Here is a 26,316-nt window from a genome sequence, read left to right as displayed (position 1 = left end):
GTCCACAGGCCGTTCCGTACCGCCCCCGCCGCGGCGCGGGAACTACATTTCCCAGAGTGCCGCGCGAGGGATGGCGCCGGCGGCCGGAGCCGGTGGGCAGCGTTGAGGAGCTGTGGCGGGAGGTGTCTGTGGTACCTGGTGAGGGGCCGCGGGTTGTGGGCGCTGTCCTCCGCCTTCCGCACTCGGGCGACGGTAAGGGCTGCGGCGGGGGCCCGCAGCGCACGGCTGGGCTTGGGACGGGCCTGCGAGGCGCCGTCGGCCCGCGACCTGGCCTGGGGCCGTGAGGGGGGAAATGGCGGTGAGGGTCGGTTTCCCCCTTCTCCCTTGTCAGGATGTGGCAGGAGAAGGAAAGGGGGGGATCTCCCGGATCTAAAGGCAGAGGACAGGTAGTTGGGCACGTCTAGGATCACTTGCCGGTCCGAAAGGGGACAGGGCGGGGCGGTTCGTCCCCAGCCTGCGGCCTCGATGCCTTCCCGGGAGAGCTGGAGGTGAAGGGTCCCCGCTCGCTCGGTGGGTGGAGCCCCTGCGCCCCGAGGTGCCCCGTTCTCACGCTGAGTGCCCCAGCCTGAGAAATCCTTTACTTCTGGTCCAAAACACTTTTTTTTTTTTTTCCTTTAGGCAATGTTGTTTGACTTCAAAGTGATTATTTATCTGCACACTTGCTCAAAGACTCTCCGAGTCTTTGCCTTGAGGTTCCCTTTGTCTGTATTTAAACAGAAGAGTTGTTGCAATGTTATGTGAGTCAGCTGTAGCACTTGGTACCAATGCTTTTTGCATCTTAGAAAATCTTCTCTGCCTTGTTTGTGCAAACCCAACAACAAAAACCCTGTGGGCTTCTGCAGGTGTTGGTGTCGCTTTGTCTGATTCTTAATCTTGTGGTTTTGGCTCATTAACTTACCTGTCTTGTGTTCATGTCATTGTAAGATGACAATATACTTGTATGGTGGATACAATAACAGAAGGTTGTTGCTGGATAAGGCTTAAATTAAGATAAGTAGGGGGATTTATGCATCTTTAAGATACGCTGCACTCGGTTCAACCATTAAAGGTCCCATGATATTGTTATATGGATGAGGAACAAGGATGGGGGGACCGGCCTGTACATTCTTGCTCAAAATACCTATTGCTTGTATTTGTATGAAGCTGACTTCATTTTCTCTGGGTCTTAAATGCACCACGAAAGATGTTCAAGCTCTTGTTTAGCTCTTCTTTAAGCCCCAAAGCAGACAGGACAGTTTTCAAATGGGGGTTGAGTTTGCAGTGGATGCTGGGCACTATGTGCAGAAACAGAGGTTAAGCTCTTTGGAAGAAGGTCCCTCACTTGTGCGCATTTGAAAATTTGATCTTGAGCTATTTGCATGATCTCTCCTGGATCTGTGATTTGTCCTGGGATTGCTTAAATATGAGAGTTACTGATAAGAGAATAACGTCATTTATTTATCTGGTGTTGGGAAAAACTTGCGTTGTGGAGTGAGAGATTTTTGGAAATGACTGGTTTGTTAATGACTTCCTGGTATTTGTTGCAGGAGCAGGATGTATACTCTGCTGTCTGGGCTCTATAAATACATGTTCCAGAGGGATGAGTACTGCATCTTGATCCTTGGTTTGGACAATGCTGGTAAAACCGTAAGTGCTGTTTATTACCAGTTGCGCAGAAGGCACACGCAATTCTAAACATCTCCAAAGATAAAATTTCCAACAGACAAGGCTTTGGCTGTATTGCGAGTTATTTTAGTGATGTCACACCACAGAATCAACTTTTCCCTCTTACTTAAATTTAGTATAAGCTTTCAGGGTTGTAGCTGAGGCTTTTTAATCCCATAATCACCTGTGATCCCTTCTTTCCTTGCTAAAATAGGGAACAAGAAAAGTGGTTTGTTCCAAGGTTAGGTAGCGCCATGTCCGTTGGAGCAGGATTCTGCAGAAATGAAAAGGCAGGTTTGGGTTAGGATTACCCCAGTCAGTAAAATATTTGAGAGTAAATACTTTTTCTTGTTCCTTTTCAGACCTTCCTTGAACAAACTAAAACTCGATTTAATAAGAACTACAAAGGGATGAGTTTGTCCAAAATCACAACCACTGTAGGCTTAAACAGTAAGTAAATCTGTTTGGGATTTTTTCAGCTTTCCTGCACAGTTTCTTGTTTGAAATATTGAAGAATTGTCAAGGGCAAAATAGTTCCTGGAAGTAGAAATCATCTCTCCCAACTCCTTATGTCTTTTTGTAAGAGAATAAAATGGGCTTTCTTAGCTTATAATGAAAAAACCCTGAAGTCTTAAAAAAACAAGTATCCCATTTCTGTGCTACGCTCAGAGATTAAACTAAATTTCCCTGTCATTCATTTGTTGGCCTGATTCTGGTATTATTTGCACTGATACGACTCTGATATTAGTGGTCGCTCTTTGCGAAGGTATTGTTTTGTTGTGGAAAGTAGCCCCTGTATGTGATTTGTTCCTCTAGAGGACTGTCCTACCCCAGGTTTCTTAGGAGGGTGCGCAGGTGGTGATGCTTCAGAGAACACCTTTAGTTTTCATTGCGTTGTCTTTTCTCCTTTCCCTCTAGTTGGTACTATCGATGTTGGCAAAACTCGGCTAATGTTCTGGGATCTTGGTGGACAGGAGGAACTACAGTCTCTTTGGGACAAGGTTGGAGATGTATTTTTTTTGTTTTAGAAATGCTTTTGTCTCTTCTAGAATTGAAGCAGTATGATCATTTAGTAATCGTACGAACTGATTGGTAACTCTAGTATTTAGCATCAACGCTTTTCCAGAGATTCAACTCAATCTGTGCAAGATTACCAAAGATGATGCTCACTATTTGCATAGTTGTTTACAGGCAGTAATTACCAACCCATAGCTGAGGGTTGTGCCAGTAGAGATAAGCTTTTTGGGGAGACAGATAAGCTTTTTGGGGAGACAGATAAACTTTTCCACCTGTTGCATTCAGTAGGTCTGCAAACAGAGCAGGCAGTGCGTTCTGTGTGCCACCATTCTTCTCTCCAGACATACACTTTGGAAACAGCTGCCTCTAGCTGGTTGATCTCTTCCATGTGTATCAAAATTTTCCAAATTAAAAAAAAAAAAAAAAAAAAAGGAAGAGGAACAAAAAGAAAGAGGAACAAACAGTCCTAGTGGATAGATACACTAACATCTGTGTCATCCTTTTAGTATTATGCTGAATCTCATGGGGTGATCTATGTTATTGACTCCACTGATGAGGAGAGGCTCTCAGAATCTAAAAGAGCGTTTGGTGAGTACGTTGTGTTTTACCTGTCCTGGGATTTCATGATGTATTGTGGCACAGTTCTCTCCTTCCTACCATGTCTGTTCCTGTGTCCTTAAAGTAAGCTGTGTGGCCTGCTGATGACACAACTGTAGTGCTTCTGAACTTTTTTGTTGAAGTCTGTCTTGTCTGTAACACAGACTCACTTTTGTTCCCTATAATGACCTTGAATCTCTTTTTGTGCTTATGCTAATGATTTTGAATTTTTTATTGCTTATGTTAGATTTATCATCTCATTAATTCTCAGTAATGTGCTTATTGATCAAAATAAAGTTTGGAGTTTGATCTGGAAAAAAAAATCTGTGAAGAAAATAGGCCTGAAAGATTGTGTCAAATGAAACTGTAATGCAAGAAGGAGCCTCTTGCTTCATCCCTGTGTCCAGATGGTCTGTGTGGGGCATTTGCCCAACTTTATCTTCCAGAACTGGCTAAACTTATGTTTTGTTTCTGTGCTTTATAGAGAAGATGATTACCAGTGAAGCTCTGGAAGGGGTTCCCATTCTGGTGTTAGCTAACAAGCAGGATGTGGAGGTAAGATTATTGCAGATTTACTTCTTAAGTGAGCAGATAAATAAGCCTTGGAAAGGTGAGCTCTGCATTCATCTTAAGTTTGTTTCGCATTCCTGGACTGATCCTATGGCACTTTCCCACTGCTGGAAATAATTGCTTTGAATTTAGTTTTAACTTTTTTCTTTCTCCAACACTTTTCCAGTGACGTAAATGAGCTTACTACAGGCATGTCCATCTCAGCTGTTTTGAACTTTTTATGTAAACAGAACAGATCATGGTGCCTGTTTCTTGTACCATGACTTGGTATCTGGATATTGTTTTTTTCCTGTTTATTCAGCAAAAAAATGTTTAGTGCACTTTGTTTATGCTGCTCTACTATTACCTGGGAACAGCCCAACAAGTATATGTGAAGCAATGTCATCCTTTTCCCATAACCAGAGAAGGTCTGTTCCATGAAACATTCAGTTTGTCCTAGAGCGTTCTGTCACTGACAGCAGTGAATGGCAGGGAATGCTTTTGATAGGATAATTTGAATTCTTTCTAGCTTATCCAGAACTGCAACACTCTTGTATTTGACAAGTTAGTGGGCACTACAGCGTGACTGTTTAGGTGATGCATCCAGGGCAGTCCTCATCTCCCCCAGCATGGAAAAAAGGGAAGAGAGTGCCTGAAGTGGTTGTGGTATTTTCCATCTTTTCCTCCCCCTTGCCGCTCATTCTACGTGGAATTCCAGTACTGCAGTTCGGGTGATTAATCTCTAGATGGAGCCAGAGACTGTCAGTAGAATTTGGAGCACTTGGCCCTGGCAGTTGTGATGGGACTCTTTCAAAATACGTGAATACTTCCCAGCTTTTTCCCCTGGACTTTACACCTATCTCAGTGGGCGCACTTGTGGGGGAGACTTCCATAGACATCGCTTTGGCTTTAAAGGAGGATTTGGTTATACTTCATGTGGACAACACAACAGATTTTTTTAGATAAGATTGTCTAGCCATAGAAATAAAAGAAGTATAGTTCCAATTAAAAGATAGTGTGAGATTGAGAGAGAACTCGTGATTTATGGTCCTGACTTTGCTGTGGTATCTGATGTGTGGGGAAATTGACTGTTTTTTCTGTGTGGAAACCAGAATATTAACACTCATGTTTCCATGCAACACTACAGCTCTACAGCAGGGAGCAGTCTGCACTCTTGCCTCTCGCTGTTGAGAAATAAGCTGTATGCAGTGACCTGGAAAGCTGTTCCAATTTTCCTTATGGCTATATATGCATATCTTTTTTATGGGCATACTGTGAACACCAGCTCTTCTGGCACCCTGGCCAGACTACAGAAAAATGATTGAACAAGTGGACTTTATACGACTAGAAAGAGGTATTTGGAACAGGCTCTCAAGATAATACTATGGCTCCTTGCCCCTTCTGGAGGGTCCAGGACCAGCCCACAGATTTAGTGCCTTTATGCAGTCGTAGAACTGTGACAAGAGATTAGCAAAACTATAGCGACTGGAGGTACTTTTAAGAAATTTTTAAGAAATACTGAAATTGTATATTTAGAGGTCTACTCCTAGAGTATGATCTTGGGTATGGACGCAAAGAGACGTCAATGCTATTAACAAAACATTAACGGGACTATAGCTTATTTTTCAGTACTTATTCAGGTTCACTTAAGCAAGGTTTAGAAAACTAGAAGGCATGTTTCTCTTCCACTGATCTAGCAGAACTGAAGACCTCTGGAGGAAGATCAAACATTATGGGATTGCCATGGGTAGAGATTTTTCTGCTCTGAATCTCCAGACACGTAATTGTAGTGAGGAATTCTCACCAGCATGCCTCTGCTGTTAATGTGGGTCATGGTAAGGGAAGTTAAGTAGGATGTTAACCTTGCTGGTATTTGCTGACAAAAGATAATTCATGATGATTACATCTTTAAAGGCCAGCAGAAAACTTGTGGTGAAATATATCAAAAGTGGTACATCTGACATAGATTTATTTTTTAAAAAAAGTTTACATTCCTCACAATAAGCTAACAAAAGTTCTGACTCAATGCCTGAAATGCCTGAAATTGCATAAACTGTGAGAATTTTTTGGCCCTGATGCTAAATTCATTTCTAATAAAGAATTCTGTTAATATGACCCAAAGGTAAATTGCATCCACTCGGCACTGCCGAGCACGAGTGGTGTTTGGCCGTATCAGGAGATGAAATACAGTCATAGATGGCAAAACACCAGTTCTAATATTGTGACAATACTACATATGATTTTTTTCTTTTGCACAAGGAGAATGCTCTACGTTTAGCAGGGGCTTCAAAACTGGATCATTTCATAATTAATTAAAAGACTGGGTCCAGTATGTGTTGTGGGAGGGAGTTTGTTTTATTTTTTTAAAGGAACTATTGCTTTGTAGGGGAATTAAGTATCTAATGTATAATAATCCATGTAGACTCCCTTTCAAGTCAGAATGCCACCTTTGAAAATATTAGGCAGCTTGTCTTGCCTACTGTTTACTGCAGAAAAATCTGCAAAATAAGAATTTCTATTTGCCGCTTTCTGACCGTGGTTGTTTAAAGGTTTATAAAAGCTATATATTTCTGAGCTGTACAACGAATTGTTAAAACTTGAGGATAGAATGGCTCATTTTGGAACACTATTAAAAATATTGGAAAAACTGAGCTGAAAAAATAGCATATGAAAATAACTGGGTGTTGTGTGAAGTCCTTGGGAGGAAGTTTTGCCTTCCTAATCTTAACATAAATTTTAGAAATTTAATTTGAAATCTCTGGAATGTTAGAAAGCCTCCCCGTGTCTTTGGAAAATGAGAGGACTTATGCTGAGTAGCAGCAAATATTTGATGACTCACAGTGTTATCTGTTTTCCACACAGTTGTTAGAAAATAGAATGGCTGTCATGGAGAACACCTGATTTCCAACTTAAGAAATACCACAGCTTCCCTGTAAAATTAGTTTTAATTTGAATAAGCTTGTAAAAAAAGATAGCACCAAATAATAGGTCAGATTGGTTAGACTTGTTATTAAATAGTTTTATTTAGGCTATCCACCTTCCTGTTGTTTCTGGTTTAGTTCCATTCTGCCGATTAATTACTCTTGAGATGGCTGACAAGCCTGTACTTCAGGATTTTTCTTGACACGAGACCAAGCAGCAACACTGTCTTTCCTGCAGTGGATTTGGCAAATGGATAAAGACTCTACAATGCAACCTTTTTTGCTTAAAACAGCCACTCGTGCTTTTCTGAGGTGACTCCAGAAATGGAGCCTGTACTTCAGTTTTTTTCTAGGTGTACTGTTCTTGAGTCTTAATTTGGGGAATGCTGTCCTGAACCATCCGTAAAAGGAATTTGATTGTGCAGGCAGGTCAGTCCTGGCTAGACTATGCCTCAAAGAGCCTTCATGAAAAGATGGTTTACAGTACGTTCTTTTGGGGAAGTTGAGATAGAAATATGATTTGTCAAGTTGTATGAGTTTCCTCTGAAGTGTATGGTAGATAACATCACTCCAGAAAGGTCATTTGTGGATTTTTATTATTGTAATGGTAGGCTGTTTATGTGATCACAAATCCAGCTTCCCCTTGGTTTATGTGGTTTCAGCTGAGAAGCAAAACATGTCTATAAACAAGTATTTTGTAATGTAGATAGGGAGGTGGAAAAGAGAGGAACTTAGAAGCCGCAGCTGACATTTTCTCCTGAGCACGAGAAGCTCATGCCCCTCGTTGAAGTGATGGGTGATCTGCCTCATCCTCTGTCGCGAGATGAGATTCCAGTTCGTGGCTTCCCCTTGGACGCTAAACCAAGGCTTCCCTGAATGGATAGCTCAGTGTTCTCCCCTCCGCCGCGTTACTGTGCATCAGCCCAAGGGCAAAAGGACGTTCCTCAAACCACGTGTGATGCAGTGACATCCTCCTGTGAACAGTGTAAATGGTGCAGGGGCTCCTCAGAAGGAAAACTGCTGCAGACTTCTGTGGAGAGTAACGGCTGGACAGCTTTGTGGAAGTTAGGGCAGGCCACGGTTATACCAGAGGGTGAGAAAGGGAAGTGATTATAAGGGATTATAATAGCTACAGCAGTTGTACGCTGCACTGAGAAAAGGGGACTTCGCTAAGGCCTCCGAGATGGCCAAGGTGAAGGAGGTGGATTTCTCTCAAATTTATTTTAAAAAGATTTTAAAATGTATCATCATTTAGAAAAGGTGAAATTATTATGATATTAAACTGTGATAAGCTTAAAGTATATTTCAAGAAACGTTCGCTCAGTTTTCAGCTGCCTTGGGATTTAACCCTCCTGCTGCCAAGTCTCATTTGCTGAAAAAAAGTAACGACATGGAAAATAGCTCAAATTATTGGCATTCAGCTCTTCTTCCTTCCCAGTTGTTGCGTAACTGACTTGTCTAGAGCTTTGACTTAAATCAAAAGGCAGTTGGACCTGCCTTTCTTATTTGGCCGTGAGCGTCATACCAAAACTAAACTAGCATCTCTTACAAACTGGTAGAGAAGGGTTGGTTGGTAGTAACCTCTTGCGCATCTGTCAGACCTACTGGTATGAATTCCAACTCCCAAGTTCAGTCTGACTCCCTCTAAAGTTAGTGTTTGATTTTTATTTTTTTAAATTTTTTGTTATTACTTAACTATTTATCCTGTGGATGACAGCTCATCTTTATGAGTTGTAGTTTTCTCATTTGGCAGAAATCCTGAAGTAAGTTGTTAGGGCTCTGGTGCAATGAAGTAAGTAACATTTCTGGATACAGTTTCCAGCTCATTGATTGAAAATGCAAGTTTGAAATGCAACTTAGGTCATAAGAAAGTACAGTCATCACAAGTTGCACAACTGATGGATTCTAGGCTTTTCACAGTGGAAAATCACAAGTCTGGATTCAAGGGTATTGGGTGAATCAGGTGTCTTTGGCTTGAGAGGAGTTTATTTCTTAAGAATCTTTCTTATTTATAAGCATTGAAACATGCTTATTTGTCATGGTCATCCCCACAGTAGTTTCCCTTATTTAATTTCTCCAGAACCAGTATTTTGCAAAATGGATAACTGGTATCATTAATTTCCATCTTTCGGCTAAGTTAAGGCCCAGACTTGCAGAAGACTGAATTCCTGTTTGCAGATAGTCTGTCCTTTCAAAGTGTACATACACTTGGGCTAATCCTCAAGACTCACAAGGGTCCAGTTTGACATTTGGAGTAAACACTTGCCCAAAACAGGTATTTGAGCCTCACTGAAGGTTCAGAATGTCTTTGCAGGAAGAGGAAGAAGCCTGGGCTTGTGGCCAGCTAAAGCACTTAAAAGCCTTGTCCAAGGCTTCCAAGGAAGAAGTGAGTCCTGAGATCAGAAAAGGGTTTAAAGGCTGGTGGTTTTTCTTGAACCTGCTTCCCGTGTTCAGGGAGGAGGATGCAAGTCTGGGCTTCAGTAGGGCAGGTTTACTTTTGTTGTGTTTGTAATTCTAAGAATAAATTTTTTGTGGTAACACGGTGATTTATGTCAGGAAAATAATCCACTGGTTTATTGGGGGGCTTTATTTGTGGGTTTTAAAAAACACTTCCCAGCAGTATCCTAGCAGCTTTACAGAAGTGCAAGACCTGATGGTGACCAAGAACAGAGTGACACCAGGCATCAGAAAATGTGCTGCGTTCGGTGCTGTCAGCACTTTCTCCTGCGTGCAAAGCACCAACAGACAAGTCCAGAGCAGCAATGCCTTGAATGTCAAGGAATGTGCTGAGTACTTGGGAAAAATCACATCCAAGCCATTTTCTGAGAGTGCACATGTAAGGAGACTTGATCCAGGCCATTGGCAAAGAGTCAGCTACAGGAACGGGCTTGTCTGGGATGGTGGCAGCTACGCTGTTTCAGGAAGATGCGCTCTTGTCGTCTTCTGGTAGACAGACCTTGTGTGTGATGCTCGGGGCAGGCTGGAAGGAGCATCCCGAGGCTGTGCAGGTTGTGCTCCTTTTCATGACTCAATTTGCTTCGAAACATCGTGAGGATCAGGGAGGTGAGGCAGTGTGTGAAAAAAGAGTTTGTTCATTTTTGGGGGAATGTAAAGAAGCGAATTTGCCATGTTGGTGGGTGAGGGGGTTTAACCTAACAGCGTTGTGCCATCCTGACTGAAGCAGAGCTCTGGATGTGGTAGGATTCATTTTGGAAGAAGGTCACTGTCTCTTGTAGCATAGAAAGCAAGCTCTTTGCTTTCCCTTGCAGACTTGTCTGTCAATACCTGACATCAAGACAGCGTTCAGTGACTGCATCAACAAAATTGGGAAGAGAGACTGCCTGACACAAGCCTGCTCTGCTCTTACTGGGTAAGTACGAGAGCGGATGGTGTTTTGGGTAACTGAACAGCTGCAGAGTGTCACACAGGCAGAGCAGCACTGTAGGATTTAATAACCCCTAAAAGAGAGCGAGCTGTGCTTCCTTCCCAGCACTGACAGATACTTGTCTGTGAACCTTGGACTTGCACCAGGTCAGTAATTTCATCTGTAAATCCCGCCTGTGAAACACAATGAAAATGTTCTGCTGGCTGAGAGCAGCAGGACTCGGCGACATACGGAGCTGTCGATTCTTGTCCTTTATTCTGTGATCTTTCCTCCTCTGTACACAATAATCTGTGCAGTCTTTGGCTTGCTGCAGCTCCTGGCTTTTATGTAAGAAGTCAGCTGAAAACATAGCTGTTTGTGACACTGCCAGAGAAATGAGCAGTGGTTCCATTGTTGGTGGCGTAATTATGCTCTTGGTTTTGTATTTTTTGGCATGCAGATGAGCTTTGTGATGTAGATAATAGAACAATCTTCTTACACTGGGGACGCCTGTGGTTTAGAATACAATGGCTGGAACAGACCAAAACTTGGGAGGCTGTGATTCTTCTCCAGGCCTACACGGCTGCAGGCTGTGACCTTGACCAACCCCCTAGATTCTTGATACCTTGGCGTCACTATTGCACATGGAGACTTGCAATACTTTGGTTACACTTTCAGTTCTTTGAGTGAAAAGTGCTATTTGGCACAAGTCAAAAGTACTATTCCAGATGGCTAGAAGTACTCCTGTCTGAATTACTGTCTGTACTGAATCCAGGGCTTTTGAGATTTCTTCTTTTTTTAATCTAGCAATAAATCTGTATTATTATACAAGCTACTGCAAAGGATGAGAAAAGCTCCTTAAACCATGAGAAAAATCCCTGTTGTCCGCATTGCTAAGAAATGCCATTAAGCGGATGAGTGACCACAAGAACAATGGTTAAGCGCTGACTGGAAGAGAAGTATTAGATAATAATCTTATGAACTTCAACCTTTTCAGTTGTTGTGGGTTTTGTACAAACACTTTTAGTTTTGATTTGCGTGGAATTTCCTTTCAAAATTCCAGTTTGAGTTTGCACTGAAAGAATAAATTGTGGAAGTCGTGGCTGGGAAGCTGTGCAGACCCCAGTGAGTTGGTCTCCTGCTTGGCAGCCCCCAGCACAGATGATTACAGAAAGTTGGAGCCAGGATTGGAAGATCTGATACAACTAGACTGAGACTTGTAAAATAACCTCAAACCAGATGTAAAGTGATTTGATGCTTGTTCATCCCGAGGTTTCCACAGAGTTGATGACTAACTAAATTGGATGTAGACTTGTACAGACACCAGAAGACTAGAGGATGGAGTTTACATGCCAAATTAAATGAAATCAGATCCCCGTTGTTTGTGTGTATGAGAAACTAAGATAGTAATGCCAATAAATAAGTGCAGGGCAGAGCCCCTCACTTACTCTTGTAAAGGTTTGGTTAGGGACTACAGGAGCTGTGTTTTTGTACTTGGTTCTTTTGTTGGTTTTTTGGTTTTGTTTGGGTTTTTTTTAAATCCTGTCTACTTATCTTCTTTCCTTAGCAAAGGAGTTAACGAGGGAATTGAATGGATGGTGAAGTGCGTGGTGAGGAATATTCACCGGCCCCCAAGAAAGAAGGACATCACGTAAGAATTTCAAGTCAGCCAAGGAATGGACAGTCTCTTTCCACACAGATTTGTGTTCCCTTTACAGAAGGTGGTCCACTGGATTCCTATTACACCTGATTCTTTCCTGAGTTTGGAGACAAACATTCTTTCTGTGTCTAAAAAAACTTGAGCAAAGGATTCCAACTGGGTGGGGGGTGGGAATCTTTTACATTAAGTATTAAGCCGTTGGCCTGGGAGCATAGACCAAGTGGCAATCTACACTTTGTTGCAGGTGCAAAGGACTTAATTTTCTACTGTATTACTTTGTGATTCTTGGTTCGTTAGTCTAACGGGCTAGAGGCCAGTGACATGAAGGAACTCCTGAAGGAACTGTGTAGGTGAATATGAGAGGGGAGGGAGAGCCTGGGCAATGGCTGTCCCTCCTAACTGAGAAGATCGCTTGCTGCTCCAGCCCCGTGGTTACTACAGGTGGTGTTACTGGCCCTGGTATGCTGCGGGTTGTATAATGGGGAGAGACAGTTGATTATAACTCAGTTTTCAGTCGGCGCGTTGATTCGTAACTTTTACCTGTGGTAAAGGCAGATGTGGAAGCCAGCAGCTGCACAGTGGTACACTGTTTAAAATGGATATTCTTAACAGGACGTGAACTCCAGCAGCACTGCCTTGCTTTGACTGCCAATCTCGCTGTTGTGCATTCTCTTTAATCGTAAGAATAACTGGTATCTTCTGTAACTGGAATGAATTGAGGCCCTCTCTGTGATCTTTGTAGGCTGAAAGTTGAACCTCTAGGCAGGGCGAAATCGGTATGCAATAAAACCTTCCTACTTCTTTGAACTCCTCTTGCTGAAACAACTGATGCTCGGAAATAATGGTACTTAGCCCTCTAGTTTTTTTGAAATGCAAGAAAGACCAGAAAGGCAGCTCGCCAAGACAAATAGTACTCACTTCTTATGTAGCCTACCCAGCTAGTAGTTCTGCTGACGTATCCCTAACATTTCTCCAAATACCTCTTTTTACATGTGTTTTTACAGTGGTTTGGCAGTGGGTGTTGCTCTTTGCCTGTTTTAGCTACTCCTGGCACTGGTGACTGTTACGTGTTTGCTCACGTAAGTCGAGGACATTATTCAAGTTCTGTTTGAGCAAGTTAGTAGTATTTGTTTAAAGGTGTTATTTGGCATCTGTCAAAGAACTTTCTGCTAAATTTGCTGCAGGTAGCTCATTGTGGATTTTTTTTTTTTTTTTATGAGAGAACGTAATTCATTCCCTCACATTTGGGTCAAAGTGTGAGGGCAGCTGTGCACATGAAGTCAGTGGAAATAATTTCATACTAGAAAGCAGAATCTTCCTTCTCAGTGACACTGGGATAGGAGAAGGCTCTACAAACTGTCAGATAAGGTATCCAATCCCTCTCAATTAAGCGCTGTTGTTAGAACAGCTGCTATAACCCAGTGTTGTGTTTGAATTTGAATGGTGCCAATGTCAGCACTGTATCCCAGAAGAATTAAACTGTAGTAGATCTAACTCAGACACCAGAGATTTCATTAGGCTCCTTTAGTCCTAGAGACCCATCTCAGGTTTCTTATGCACTCTGTGACTGTAGAGGATCCCTTGAAGATCGCTCGCCCACTGTAAGATGTTGGAACCTTCTCTCGGTGCTGCATGTGATGTAGGGCTGAGAGTTTCAAGTGTTGGATACCCAGTGGCCATGGATGATAAGGGAAATCTCTCTTACTTTACCATCTTTGAAAGTATTTTCAAGGTATCTCTGTGGTCCTGGCTCTTGTTTTGGTTGTCAGGGTTGGTGCTGAAGATGTAAAACAGTGACTGGTGGACAAAAGTACCTTGCTGAGAGACAAAACACTTCAGTCAAGTAACTTGAGATATCTGTTTAATGGGACACCAGGGGTTTTCCAAGCTTTCCACATAACTCTGTCTCAGATCTCTCCCTATTCCCTAGGAGACCAGGGAGGTAAAAACCAGTTTTGAGCTCGAGGCCATAACTGTTCTCACAAGTTTCTAGACACAAAGACTGCTTTGTGGCACATGTCAGCAGGAGGTCTTAAATTAAAGCAAATGTTTTGACTTCAGAATTCCGAGTTCTCAAGAGTGGGAGATCTTTCTCTCAAAGGTGTGTCAGCTGCGATGCGTAAGTATGAGCATGCTCTGATGCCCACAAAAAATCAGGATTTCTCTGAAACTGGCAGTGAAAAGTTCAATTGTTCAGAGTGAGCTTCGAGACCAGTAACAGCGGGTACTTGATGGGGCACACAGATGCAGCTGCTTGGCTCCCAAAGCCTGTTTTAGGAAAGAGCTCTGCAGTTAGGTCTTTCCACCGTTACAGATAAAGCGCACCTACCTGATACTGCTGAAAGATTTCCCGAGTGCTGGGGAAGCCCAGCAGGTAAACAGTCCAGACAACTGTTGAATTGCTTTGGTGCATCCTCCACGCCGCAGCATGACTGCGGTGAAGAAATCCAGCTTGATCAGCTGTCAGGGGCAAGGTAAAGATCTTGCAGTGCAAGCACAGCCTGGACTTGGATTTTGCTGAGCATGTACCACACGCGGTTACTTTACACGAAGCCCAAAGACAGTGGCGTGCTGCTAAGCCAGCTGGGGTTTTTCATTGCATCTGCTCTATATGGTCATAAATGGCTGCAGAAGGACACCGATGACTTCCTCCTTCAGCTGGTTTTATTGCAGCTTCAGTCTCTGTAAGCAGGTCTATTCTGCTGCTGCTGCCTCAGTACAGACCAGTGGAATAGGACCAAACTGACATGGAAAAGCATTCTGAAAAGGCAGGGTAGTCAGTGTATAAGCTCCACTAAACAAAAATCCCACTGGGATAGTCTACGATGATACGCTCATAGCTGATAACTTATGCTTTGATCAGTAATTTAATCAATGATTTATCATATTTTAGTCTTGTGCTTTATTTAAGTCCTTACAGGAAGCACAGACTTTTATTTAAAATGCTTTTGCATTGCAAGTGACCCCCCTGCAAGACCTCAGCCAAAGTGAGGATGCTTGAGTAGTTCAAATGTAATCAGTTTTTCAGATTTTTTGATACATTTGAGATAGACCTGTTTTGTCCATGCCTGTTTACAGCACTTTATTTCTCTGAAAAGCTGCTTTATCTTCCCAAGGTGAAACAGATTCATCATCCACACTTGGTAATCCCTTTTTTCCCTTAGCATGTTTTACACTCAGTTAAAGCTTGTGTCTAATAATCATGGTAGTTATTCTATTTGCCTTCTTTGAACATTGGCAGATTAACTTTCTCTCACCCATCTGGAATTTCCCTGCTATGCAAACATTTATTAGCTGTTAGCAGCAGCAGGCAAGAGCATTCCTTAAAAAAAACCCCAAAAACATTTCTAATGTTTTTGAGTACTCTATGAATTGCAGTGCTGTCCATGTGGTGGCAATTTCATCTTCATTTGGAACTGTGGAAGGACACAGAATAGCTGAGTTCCAGCACTTTCTGCTGGTACTACCTCATCCTGTCCCATCATTGCCGCGGTGGCCTGATGGCCTGTTTCTCAGTGATGCTAATCTTACCCCACTCGCTGTGACATCCCGGCCCACAGAACCGGGGAAAATACCGGGACAAATCAGACACAGCTTCACATGAAGTCCAACATCTTATTTAAGGCTCCATCTGTTTCGGAGCAAGGTGAAGAAGCAAGCAGAAGGCATGTCTGGGGAATGTGCTGCCAACCATCCTTCCTACTCTGCTAACTTGAAATCAGCCTATAATAGAGAACTGGATTTAATATCCTTTCCAGTGCTGTAGGGTTGTTTTATTCCTAATCGAGCCATTTTTAGTCTCTTCTTCCTTAGAATGCTATTTCTGTACTGCTGACACATCCTCTAACACTATAACATCGTTTGTACACCAGCAGGTCCAGCGCAGCCATCGGTTCATTTAAGGTAAGGGCCTGCTGTTACACATTACAGATAGCAATCTCCAGCAAAAGGGCACTTCACTGCAAGTCTGGAAGTTTGCTTCTCCTCAGCGATGATGTTTTAGCTGGGCATGAGACTCTTGGATTAGTCATGGTTTCCAGAAGTGCATGCTCATGAGTAACTAACTATGAGGTACCACTGTGGCTTTGGAAAATGGAAGGTTACAACAGTTCTCAGCTAAAACCTGGATTAAAGTACTTGAAGGTTTCTGAATTGGTTTAGGCATTTCATTATCTTTTGCAACAGTATCCTGGGACTGCTCTGCTGGCAAGTGGTATTAGTCAAGGAGAGAACTTCTAGAAGGATCTGTGAAGAAAGGCAAAGAGTGGTACTTTCAGAGCCCTGACCATTATCCCTTTAAATTAAACAAAATCTGATTAGTGTAGGGGGTAACTGACTAGCAGCCACAGACAGCAATGTCCACCCATAAAGGAAAGTGGGTTCTGCCTCTGCTTGTGGCTCTGCTCATGCTCCTCAGCTTTTACCAAAAGAAGCACTACAGATTGTGTTTTCCTTCAGTCTTGGCACCGTTTTCAGAGACTGAAAGAAATTACTCCCAAGTGTTTGTCTGTAGGTTTCCCAAAAGCAATTTGGACAAGCAAGAAAAATGGGCTGAGTTGACCCTGCCCCAGAGACAGGTTAGAGACTGGATGCCATCTCAGAAATCCCTTTTGGCATAGTTTTCTATTAAAATTTGGCTCAGATCTATCTCCAGGAAGATAAGAGGCAGGGGAGAGGTGGGAGGAGCCTTTGTCCTCTGCAGAGCTCTCCTCAGGACAAAGGATGCCAGAGAACCTAGAGCAGGTGCTTTTTCACACTGGAATTTTATACAAGTTGGAAATCCCACATGAAACATTTTGTTTGCTGGACCTCAGGCATTTCCTGCAGCATTGCCCTTTGGTTTTGTTTCTTGTGCTTCTGAAATCCCTTACAGAGTTGTTTTTTTCTGCTCCTCTGGTAAAATCAGCTTCCATGACAACTGTCGGGGCTTTCCATTCGTTTTGCTATGCACACTCAGGCTTTTTTTCTATCCCAACCCACTTCACGAGGATCTAGTCCCAGCTGTCAGCAGTGCCTGCTCTCATACAACTTCATCTGCACAACTCAAATCTGATCACAAGCCATCACCCATGACACTCATTACCTCAGAAGGGAGCACTGATTAAATTTTCTGATGAATGAAATTGGTATTAAAAGCAGTCAGAACCTCATGTAGGAAAATGACAGGACTGGCGTAGAAAACTTGGACAGCAGAGCATAAAACCTCACTGGGGAAACAATGACCTAAATTTCTTCCGTAAACAAGGCGCTTATCAAGTGGAAACAAGAGGAGGAGTAACATTACATTTGCAGTGAATTACTCAGTTGTGGAATTCTGCCTGGCATTTTTTTTAAACACATAAAATCACTTTCTGGAGGCAGAGATCTCCTCATTCCTTCTTGGTTGTGCTGTCTTTCCTTAAAGCTGCTGATTCCATCCTCTGTTGAATACCACATTCCCCACATCCTTTTGTTGTAGATGTCTTTGCAGCGGTCTCACCTTTCCCATGATAATGCTGTCACATGCTATCAAAAACAGTTGTGGAGATGAGGCAGTAGATATGTTTGCTTAGGAACTCACAGGATGAAGCATCCTTTCCTTGAAACAAAATCCTCACTGGATGAATATGTAGTAAGCTTTACTAACACTACCAACTCATGAGTAATAACTTCTTTTTGTGCATGCCCATAGATGGTACTGTCTTCTACCATCCACAAATTCACTACTTATAGTTCTCCATCTAGTCAGCTCTGAGCAGCTGCTCCCTGCCAGGAGCAAGCACACACCACGGAGGCCTCCAGTGCTGCAACCCTCGTGCTTAAACCCTTCCTCCTCACGGACGGAACCGTCTGCCGCCAGCTGAGCCTGGGACCCGAAGCACAAGCAGGCAGCTCCACACAGCTGTTGGGCTCTGCAGGGACTTGCTCAGCAGCTGGCGGAGGCAGCCACAGCATTCTTTAGGAAAAGCTTCAGCATTTGAAGAGGACATCCTTCAGCTGACTGGATGTCATGCTAAATGCTTGGAGGAACTAGTTCAAACCTCTGATCCGGCGCAGCCTTAGGATGTCTGTATTCAGTACATACCATAAGCACTGCTCTGAGGAGAAACTAAATTCACCGTAAAATTAAGTTTATCTTTAAATGCTTTCCTGAAGCAGAAACCTACAGCATTGTTTCTGTTGTGTTCCTACTTGTGTTCCAGTTCCATTCACAGCTGGGAACTCCTCTGCTAGTTCTCAGAAGTTAAATAGCCTGATACCATCTCAGCTGTAGATTAGCAATTTTTTTCTTTTGAGTCACACTCTCACCAAAGAAAAAAAAAAGGGTTCTATAAGACAGTCGTAAAGAGGAATAAGGAATTCATTGTTCCCAGAAGCTGGTGTCACAAATAGCACCTCCTTGCTGCCTACCCCCTTGAACAGCACCAGTGGACTGAATACACAGGCAGCCCCTGTATTTCACTCTGGGTCTTGCTGGGTTTTGTGAGCAAAGCCTGCTGCTCATCCAGATGTGCTTTTCCATCCAGGGAACGAGAGGACCTGTGAGATACCAAGGGTTATCCCGCTCTGTTGCAAGGTTTTTGCTCCTCTACCACAAAACAAGGCATATTTTCCCATGAGATAGTTGCAGTGATGCATAATACCCACCTACACTGACCACCACGCTTTTAAGAGAAGGTCCCTGCCCTGGGAATGAAAGCAGTGGGAGCAGAGGCAGCTGGCCACCTGCGGAAGGGGGAAGGCCAACGACTGAATTGAAAGCAGCTGATCCCACGCAGCCCTGTCCCCTGCAAGGATTAAGCTCTCCCAAGTCTGCGCCCACATCCTCAGCATGGTGGAAATTTTGCCAGCTCATCCCCATGCCATGAGAAGAGGCAGGGTCACAGGACAGGCTACACCACAGACTCTGAAAGACGTAGTAAATGCCCCATGAGTACAACAAAGGGCAGGGGATCTGTAAAACAAGAGGTGCTGAATCACGGGCTAGGTTGTTCCTGCGTGACGTCATGTCAGGGCACGACGCATGAAACCGGCTGAAAGAAGAAATAGGGTTTGATCTTGTCAGAGCTGATTTGTTCTTTCAGGTTCAGAGTCATGAAGTGGGGAGTGTACACTCCTTATCTTGCAAGTTTCCCTGCTAAAGAGTCCTTGTCTTAACTTCTGGGAAGATCAAGAGAAGTCACATAAATCACCAACCGAGCTCCAGTATCACAGAAAGAAGTACAGAGACAGAAATAGAAACCAGTGTCGAGGTATCTGTACGATCTGACTGAGGCTGAATAAGCGCATTGGAGCGTGTCCCTGGAGCCAAGCTGAACTCTCCAAACCTTTATCTAGTCCCTTACGCTTCAGAGTCGAAAACGCCCTTAAGCCCACGTCTGAGACTCAGCAGCAGCACCCGGACCACCCAACGCCCAGCCTCGCCGCGAGAGCTGGGATGTCATCATTCCCTGCACTTCCATAGAAAAATGAGCGAGTCTCCCGGCTCCACTCCCCTGAGTTACAGCGAAGCCACGGCACAGCTGGAGCTCCGCTACATTCGGAGCAGCTGGGAAAGCCCCAAACCCAGCAACGGGATGCGACCGGCTCCTCGTGCGTCGGACGCCTGGTGCTCTTCCCGGGTGAGCGGTGATAAGGGGCAGCACACGCAACAACCGGGGCCTTGATTCCCTCCGATGGACATAGGTCTCTGATTTCCACTACTGCTTAGTCATTTCGGCACAGAAAACTGTTCTAGCCCTCTCCCTAAACATTGTGTAAGATGGAAGATGTCATTGTTTTTAAAGGGTAAGCAAACAGTTGCTTTGGGAAGACGACTATTCTATGTTGACCCAGATAATAGTACATAAAGTGCCTGCAGTTCTAAACAGTGAGGGTGTTGTGTAAGGATATTATAGCTGTAGTCATTGCAAGCTCCTGACCCTGTTTCCCAGAAATGGATGTAAGGTTAAGGGCATCAGAAAGTTTACTAATATGCTCTATTTTTATTCAAGCTAAGAGGAGTCAGCGCCCAGACCTTGGGAGTACCAAGTACCTTGGGAGCAAATTCAGGGGAGCCACACAATGGCTGACGGAGTAGAAGAAATGTGCTTCAGCTGTGACCCAGTTTGAGGGATGAATTCCTGTAAGTGACCTTTTAAGTAAGACTCTTGGGGCAAAAGCAGGCTTTTCTGTAAAGGACAACTGTTCTCCCAGCACTTGCTGGGGAGCAAACACTGAAAATAAGTGAAAATTAGTGTTGTGCTCTGTAACTGCCACAAGAAACTGGAGCCAAGGTTTTGTTAAAAAAGTCAATTTCATGCTAATATTTCTTTAGCTCCCTTTTTAACTATTGACTCAGCACTACAGCGCTGTCTGAACAAGTCTGCTGGGTACTAAATGCTCCCAAATAACTGAACCTACTTAGGGAGACCATGGATGAAGGGTACTGTCACCTGCTCTCACCTTGCGCAGCAGCAGGCAGCAATAATTTGCTTTTTTGGAAGACACTTATTGCAAAGACCTCCAAACACCTTTGAAACGTGGAACCTAGAAAGCTCATCCTGTTTTATGAGGGAGAAAGAGGAGGCCTTTGGGGACACACGCAGGCAGCTGGGCACAGAGGGAAGGGGTGGGGGGGACCCCCCAGCCTGCACTGCACCCCGAGGCCAGATGTGGCTCTGAAGTGGGGACCCTTTGGCAACACTTGGAGGGTCATCAGGTGACCAAAGCGTTTTGACTTTCTTTAATAGGAACAATACTGAGAAACCAAACTTTCCTTTTCATTAATGTTTTTCACTGAGGTTTTCACATTTTCATTACAAGGATTTATCAGTCAGATTCTGGATTTGGTTGACATGAGGCGAAAATTCTCATTTCATTAAAAGAAATATGAGGAAAAGTGATGAGGAGGCAGAGTTTCCCCCAGCCCTGACTACGTGCAGCTCAATAGTGCTGAGCCACGCTCAGCCCCAGAGCGCTCGGTCCATCTCCTCACCTGACATCCCAGAATGACACGGCCACGCTGCGGGGCTGCCTGCTCCTGACCTCTCGGTTCCCCCGTGTCCAACCAGCCCAGGCTGGCTCCTGACAGCTCTTCCTCTTCCTGCCTGCTCTCTGAGTCATCCCGCTCTCAGGAAGCTCCTTCAATACAGAAGGGAACAGAAAATGTAAATTGAGGAGTCGAAGAAGCAAAGGCAGGGGAATGAGGTGAGACCCTGTGGGAGAAAAGCAGCTCCTTGGTGCCACGTGTGTGGCCAAGGCCGGTGGCACCGGAGTCCGGTGGTGACGCTGCGAGAGGAGACCTGCCCCAGGCTCGATGCGTTTTCTGTAAAAACAGGGATGTGAAAACTTCTGCTTGTCCTGCGTGTTTTGAGACTTAACCCCCTGGAAGCTGTGAGAGGCTCAGACAGAAAGAAATGTGTACAGAGACCTCCCACAGCAAGGGAGGTCTGGAAAATAATCGCGGGGTGAGCGAAAGCATCGCAGCAGGTCTGGGTCTGGTGCTGCCACAGCAGGTGGGGGCCGTGGCAGTGGCTTTGTCCTGAGCATCACAACCCCCCATTTCCCTGCCTGAGTTGGGGGTCCTGTCTCAAGTCACATTCTCTGGCCCCCCCAGTTCAGGTGCCCCTGAGCTGAGCACAAGTTGCTTTGCCCTGCATGCTTCAGCTATTTCTCTGCTCCTGCTCTTGGAGACGCTTGACTAATCCTCTTCGTCTTGCTGCTGCTTCCCCGGCCCGGCCGGCGCTCTCCCCTGCGGCACTGGCACCCGAGGAGCTCGGGCCGGTCATCAGGTCGCTGCAGAAACAGCACGTGCAGCAGCGAGGGCCGAGTCTCAGCAGGGAAAGCCTGGGCACGCAGCACGGGGGATTGCAATCGGAAGGAAAAAGCCCTACAGTCGGAAGAAAAAAAGGTGCATGCTTCAAAAGATAAAATCGGTGCCTCTTTGGAGTGGCGATGGGTGAAGTCAAGCAAGTTTGGGGTGTGTCAGCACCCCTGAGACCTCTCCCACTGTGTCTGGAGGGCTCAGCCCGCTGTCAGACGCTGAGCGACACGGGAGGGCAGGGGCGAGGGGCTGCCGCCAGCAAACCAAAAACGTGGGGAAGGCTGGAGGCAAAAGACCAAATTTACCTGTTTTGCGACTTGGCTGTAACCCGAGGGCCAAGGGTGGCTGGAGTCTGTTTTGACAAGCAGGATTACGAGTCTGCACTGGTCACATCCCCTCTGCAGCCCCCCGCACACCTCAAAAAGTCCCCCCACCGTTTCCTCTAGCAACCCTGTCTCTCCTCTGCGCCGTCAAGGCGTGAACCAGCGATGGATGACCTCACTAGAAAAATTCCCACTGACTCCTTAAACTACTGTTAATCATTTCTCTCACCCCGTTTCAAACCCTCCAGCACTGGGCCAGCACTCGTGGTTGAGGCGTAGCGTGCCTGAACTGCTCTGGCGACGAGCAAGCCGGCTCCTGCCGCTGGCGTTCCGTGGGCTCGAGGGGCCGCTGCCAGCCTGAGTCATCGCCACACCTGGCTGCACCCGTGGCACTGACGGAGCACGCGGCCGTGCCTCAACAGTTTAAATAAACTAGTGGTTTTCTATTCTTTTTCCATCCCTGTTTTAAGTATTTTAATAGCGTAGGGTGGTAGGGAAGCCCAACTCAGAGAACAGCGTGGGCTTGGGTTTTTTCTCGTAGTGTTTGGGAAAATTATCATCTTGTGTGTACTAAATATCTGAATCATCCTCAGGAGAGAGCTACATCCACGTTTAATTTGGTTTGGGCTGGAAGGGAACTTAAAGAGCATCTAGTTCCAGTCCTCCTGCTACAGGCAGGGACACCTTCCACTAGCCCAGGTTGCCCAAAGCCCCGTCCAACCTGGCCTTGAACCCTTCCAGGGAGGGGGCAGCCACAGCTTCTCTGGGCAACCTGTGCCAGGGCCTCCCCACCCTCACAGGGAAGAATTTCTTCTTATATCTGATCTAAATCCGCCCTCTGTCAGTTTAAACCTGTTACCCCTTGTCCTATCCCTACACCCCTGATCAGGAGTCCCTCCCTCCTTTCCTGTAGCCCCTTTCAGTCCTGGGAGGCCGCTCTAAGGTCTCCCCGGAGCCTTCTCTTCTCCAGCTGAACCCCCCAACTCTCTCAGCCTGTCCTCACAGGGGGGTGCTCCAGCCCCCCGAGCATCTTCATGGCCTCCTCTGGCCCCGCTCGAGCAGGTCCGTGTCCTTCTGCTGTTGGTGCCCCCAGAGCTGGACCCAGCACTGCAGGGGGGTCTCACAACAGCGGAGCAGAGGGGGAGAATTCCCTCCCTCAACCTGGTGGCCACACTTCTCTTGATGCAGCCCAAGACACGGTTGGCTTTCTGGGTTGTGAGTGCACGTGGCTGGCTCACAGTCAGTTTTCCACTCACCAACCCCCCCAAGTCCTTCTCCTTGGGGCTGCTCTCCAGCCACTCCTCGCCCAGCCTGGATTTGTGCTTGGGATTGCCCCGACCCATGGGCAGGACCTTGTCCTTGTCCTTGTTGAACTCCATGAGGTTTGCACGTCCCCCCTCTCCAGGCTGTCCAGGTCCCTCTGGATGGCACATCCCTTCCCTCCAGTGTGTCACTGCACCACACAGCTCGGTGTCATCAGAGAACTTGCTGAGGGTGCCTCGATCCCACTGTCCATGTCACCAACAAAGATGTTAAACAGCGCCGGTCCCAACACCGACCCCCGAGGAACGTCACTCGTCACTGCTCTCCACTTGGACACTGAGCTGTTGACCACAACTCTTGGAGTGCGACCATCCAGCCAATTCCTCATCCACCAAGGGGTCCCTCCATAAAATCAATGTCTCTCCAATTTAGACAAGGATGTGGGACAGTGTGAAACGCTTTGCACAAGTCCAGGTAGATGACGTTGCTTTTCCCTCACCCACCAGCGCTGTAACCCCGTCGTCGAAGGCCACCAAATTAATCAGGCAGGATTTGCCCTTAGTGAAGCCACGTTGGCTGTCACCAACCACCTCCTGATTTTCCATGTGCCCCAGCACTTTCCAGGAGGACCCGCTCCATGATCTTGCTGGGCACAGAGGTGAGGCCGACTGGCCTGTGGTTCCGCAGGTCCTCTTTATTTCTCTTTTTAAAAATGGGGGTTATGTTCCCCCTTTTCCAGTCAGCAGGAACTTTGCTGGACTGCCACAACTTCTCAGATGTTACCAAGTACTTGTCTTTAGCCCAGTTCATACACAAACCAGTAATTATCAGGAAGAAGCTCACCTGCTGACTGTTCCTCTTCTCCTTCTGGACCTTGGAAACTTCAGTGAAAACCAAAAGGGGTTTTTATCCTCTTATTTCACCTTTTCAACTAATTAAACTTATGATCACTCAGAGGTTGGTCAGTGACCTCCTGCTGTGGTCGGGGTGCGAGGTGGTGGGAGCAGAGCCAGGGAGGGGGGGCTGGTGGGCAGAGCTGGGGTCAGCACCACAGGCTTTCCCAGCAAGCCCATTTCCTGGAAGCCAAGCAGGACTCACGTGCTGGGGTGTTTGGACGCTGTTATAAAGGTCAATATTTACCAGAAAGATCCCCTGCTGTCACATTATCCTCAAGCCCACGCGAGGAGAAACTTTGTTGTGCAAGAAATTCCAGCTAACTTGGCATGAGGGGACCTGGGTCAGGGGGAGACCACGGACTACGGCAGCAGGAGGCCTGGGGAGAGGGCGAGCACTGCTGACAAACCGCCTGCAAGCGGCACCGGCGCCCGGAGCGTCGCCTGCCTGGGAAGGTTCCCGAGGCACCAACACCGAAACACCCACCGAGGCACCTCCCGCTCAAAACCACCTTGGCAGAGCAAGATCGTAAGACGTGGGTGCTCACGGCACATCCTGGAAGAGCAAGTGGCCCCGGCGGCACAAAGCTTGGGGGGCTGCTGGGTGGCACAAGGCATCACCTGCCTGCCCCAGGCCCTCGCTCCCGGCTGCGTTGGCCAATGGCTGGGGGAGCCTAGTAGCCCAGAGCTTGTCTGACACAGACTGGGGCCCAGGTATTTAACCATCCTCTCCTACTCCGTCGAGCCGAGGTCTGTGCCCCCCACTGCAATCTGGCATGGTACATGGGTGACAGACACCCACTGTGTCCCCTCCAAGGAGGGGTCGGACATGGTTGACCCACACTCGGTGCTGGGAGGGCCATGGGGGCTCGGCAAGGCCTCACTTCTCAGGAGGATGGGAAGGAGCCAGGTGGCTCCCCTCACCCCTGCACCACCTACACCTGGGGGTGTTTGGCCCCTCGGAGTCACAGCGGTGGGACCTATAATCTCTTGCAAACCTGCGGGTGGGAGCAAACCTCCAAAAGCAGCTGCTGCAGGAGCACGGGACTGAGCACGGCTGGACTGCAGCCTCTCCACGTTAAGCTCTGCCCATGCCTGGTCCGACCCAGACTCCCCTGGAGCCCTCAGCCACGTTGCAGCCACCGGTGAGCAGCCCCAGCTCAGCCGGGAGCCCAAGGCCTGGAGCTGGCCACCTCCTGGCTCGCTCTGCAGTTGGTGGAAGCCTCCAGCCTGCACCCGGGCTTTTACCTTGCTGGTGAGAAGAGCAACAAGCTCCAAGGACAACACGAGGTGGCCCAAGACCCCGAACTCAGCCACAGTGTCCCATGGACACATCCAACTCAGGAGTGAGGTCTTCTATCCCCAAAAATACACAGAAAAGGCACATCTTTGTCTGGAAAAATCACCCAACTAAACCGGCATCCAAGATAACAATTACCAGTTTCTCTCGTTTTCCCTCTCTCCCCCCTGACTCTCAGGGTAAATACTTATTTCAAGAAGCCAGGGTGGCGTGGACGAAGAACAGGAAGCAGTTCCAACACTTAACAACCCTCCATCCCTGTTCTCCTTTAGACCTTCGTTTCTCAGAGTACTCAGATGGAAACGCTCCTCGTCTCCTGCCCTGGCTGCTCTTGGACCGTGGCATCAGCACTCTGCTACTGCCAGGGGGCTCGGGGTAAGTCGCACCTGGGGACTGAGCTGCAGCTCACTGGAATAAAGCAGCTCAGGAGGGTGGAGATCAGACATGGTGATAACTGAGCGCTGGAGAGGGGAGTTACAGCCCCTTGTGCAGCCGCCTCTGTAGGATTTCAAGACCAGGCTTGACAAAGCTGTGAGGGGATTGCCAGGATCAGTCCTGGCTCAATGCAGAGGTGTGAGCGAGGGGTCCCCTCTGCTCTTTTCAGCCTTCTGCTTCTCTTTGTCCCTGGCTGAAGTGACCCAGGGCGATGTCAGGAGCTGCTTCAGCCCCAGAGCCCGAAACCAGGGGGAGCCGGTTGCAAGTCTGGGGTCCCCGGTTGCAAGTCTGCAGTGCCAGGCAGGCACGAGCAGACATCCAGAGACTCCAGAGCTCTGGAACAGTGAAAAGGCACGTGCTGCCCCCAGGATCAGCCCCGTTCATTCTGCCAGCCGTGGATGAACAACTGGGCATTGCGAGAAGAGCCGGGATGTGTCTGTGGGCAGCGAAAGAAGGTTAAAATCCCCTTTTGTACTCAGTATGTCCCCGCCTGGGGGAAGTGTGGGGGCATTTCCACATAGCACATGCTTCAGAGTGCTTTTAACAGCTCTTAGCTGGGGGAAAAT

General features: G+C 46.5%; 1 protein-coding gene and 1 long non-coding RNA gene across 5 annotated transcripts; one reads left to right on the top strand and one right to left on the bottom strand.

Moving 5' to 3' along the window:
- Positions 1–37: 37 nt before the first annotated feature.
- Positions 38–12,559, top strand: ARFRP1 (ARF related protein 1). 4 transcript variants are annotated; one of them, XM_074843676.1, is made up of 9 exons: positions 284–737; positions 1,527–1,626; positions 2,007–2,094; positions 2,563–2,645; positions 3,168–3,249; positions 3,743–3,813; positions 9,998–10,098; positions 10,219–10,259; positions 11,660–12,559. In XM_074843676.1, the coding sequence occupies exons 1-9, from the start codon at positions 622–624 to the stop codon at positions 11,692–11,694; spliced, it is 717 nt and encodes a 238-aa protein (XP_074699777.1). In that variant the 5' UTR covers positions 284–621; the 3' UTR covers positions 11,695–12,559. The 4 variants fall into 4 exon arrangements, with proteins under 4 accessions (XP_074699778.1, XP_074699779.1, XP_074699777.1 ...); XM_074843677.1 differs by lacking the exons at positions 284–737; positions 10,219–10,259 and adding an exon at positions 38–192; XM_074843678.1 differs by lacking the exons at positions 284–737; positions 10,219–10,259 and adding an exon at positions 71–138.
- Positions 12,560–13,596: 1,037 nt separating this feature from the next.
- Positions 13,597–22,308, bottom strand: LOC141931485 (uncharacterized). Its single transcript, XR_012625591.1, has 2 exons — positions 20,709–22,308; positions 13,597–14,020 (listed from the first exon to the last, which is right to left on the bottom strand). It is a non-coding gene; the product is annotated as an uncharacterized LOC141931485 (long non-coding RNA).
- Between the last annotated feature and the right edge of the window lie 4,008 nt (positions 22,309–26,316).

This window comes from Strix aluco, chromosome 17 (assembly GCF_031877795.1).
Source record: "Strix aluco isolate bStrAlu1 chromosome 17, bStrAlu1.hap1, whole genome shotgun sequence".
Taxonomy (NCBI): Eukaryota; Metazoa; Chordata; class Aves; order Strigiformes; family Strigidae; genus Strix; species Strix aluco.
Note: the sequence above shows the minus strand (reverse complement) of the source record. Positions and strands in the feature narration are given on the sequence as shown.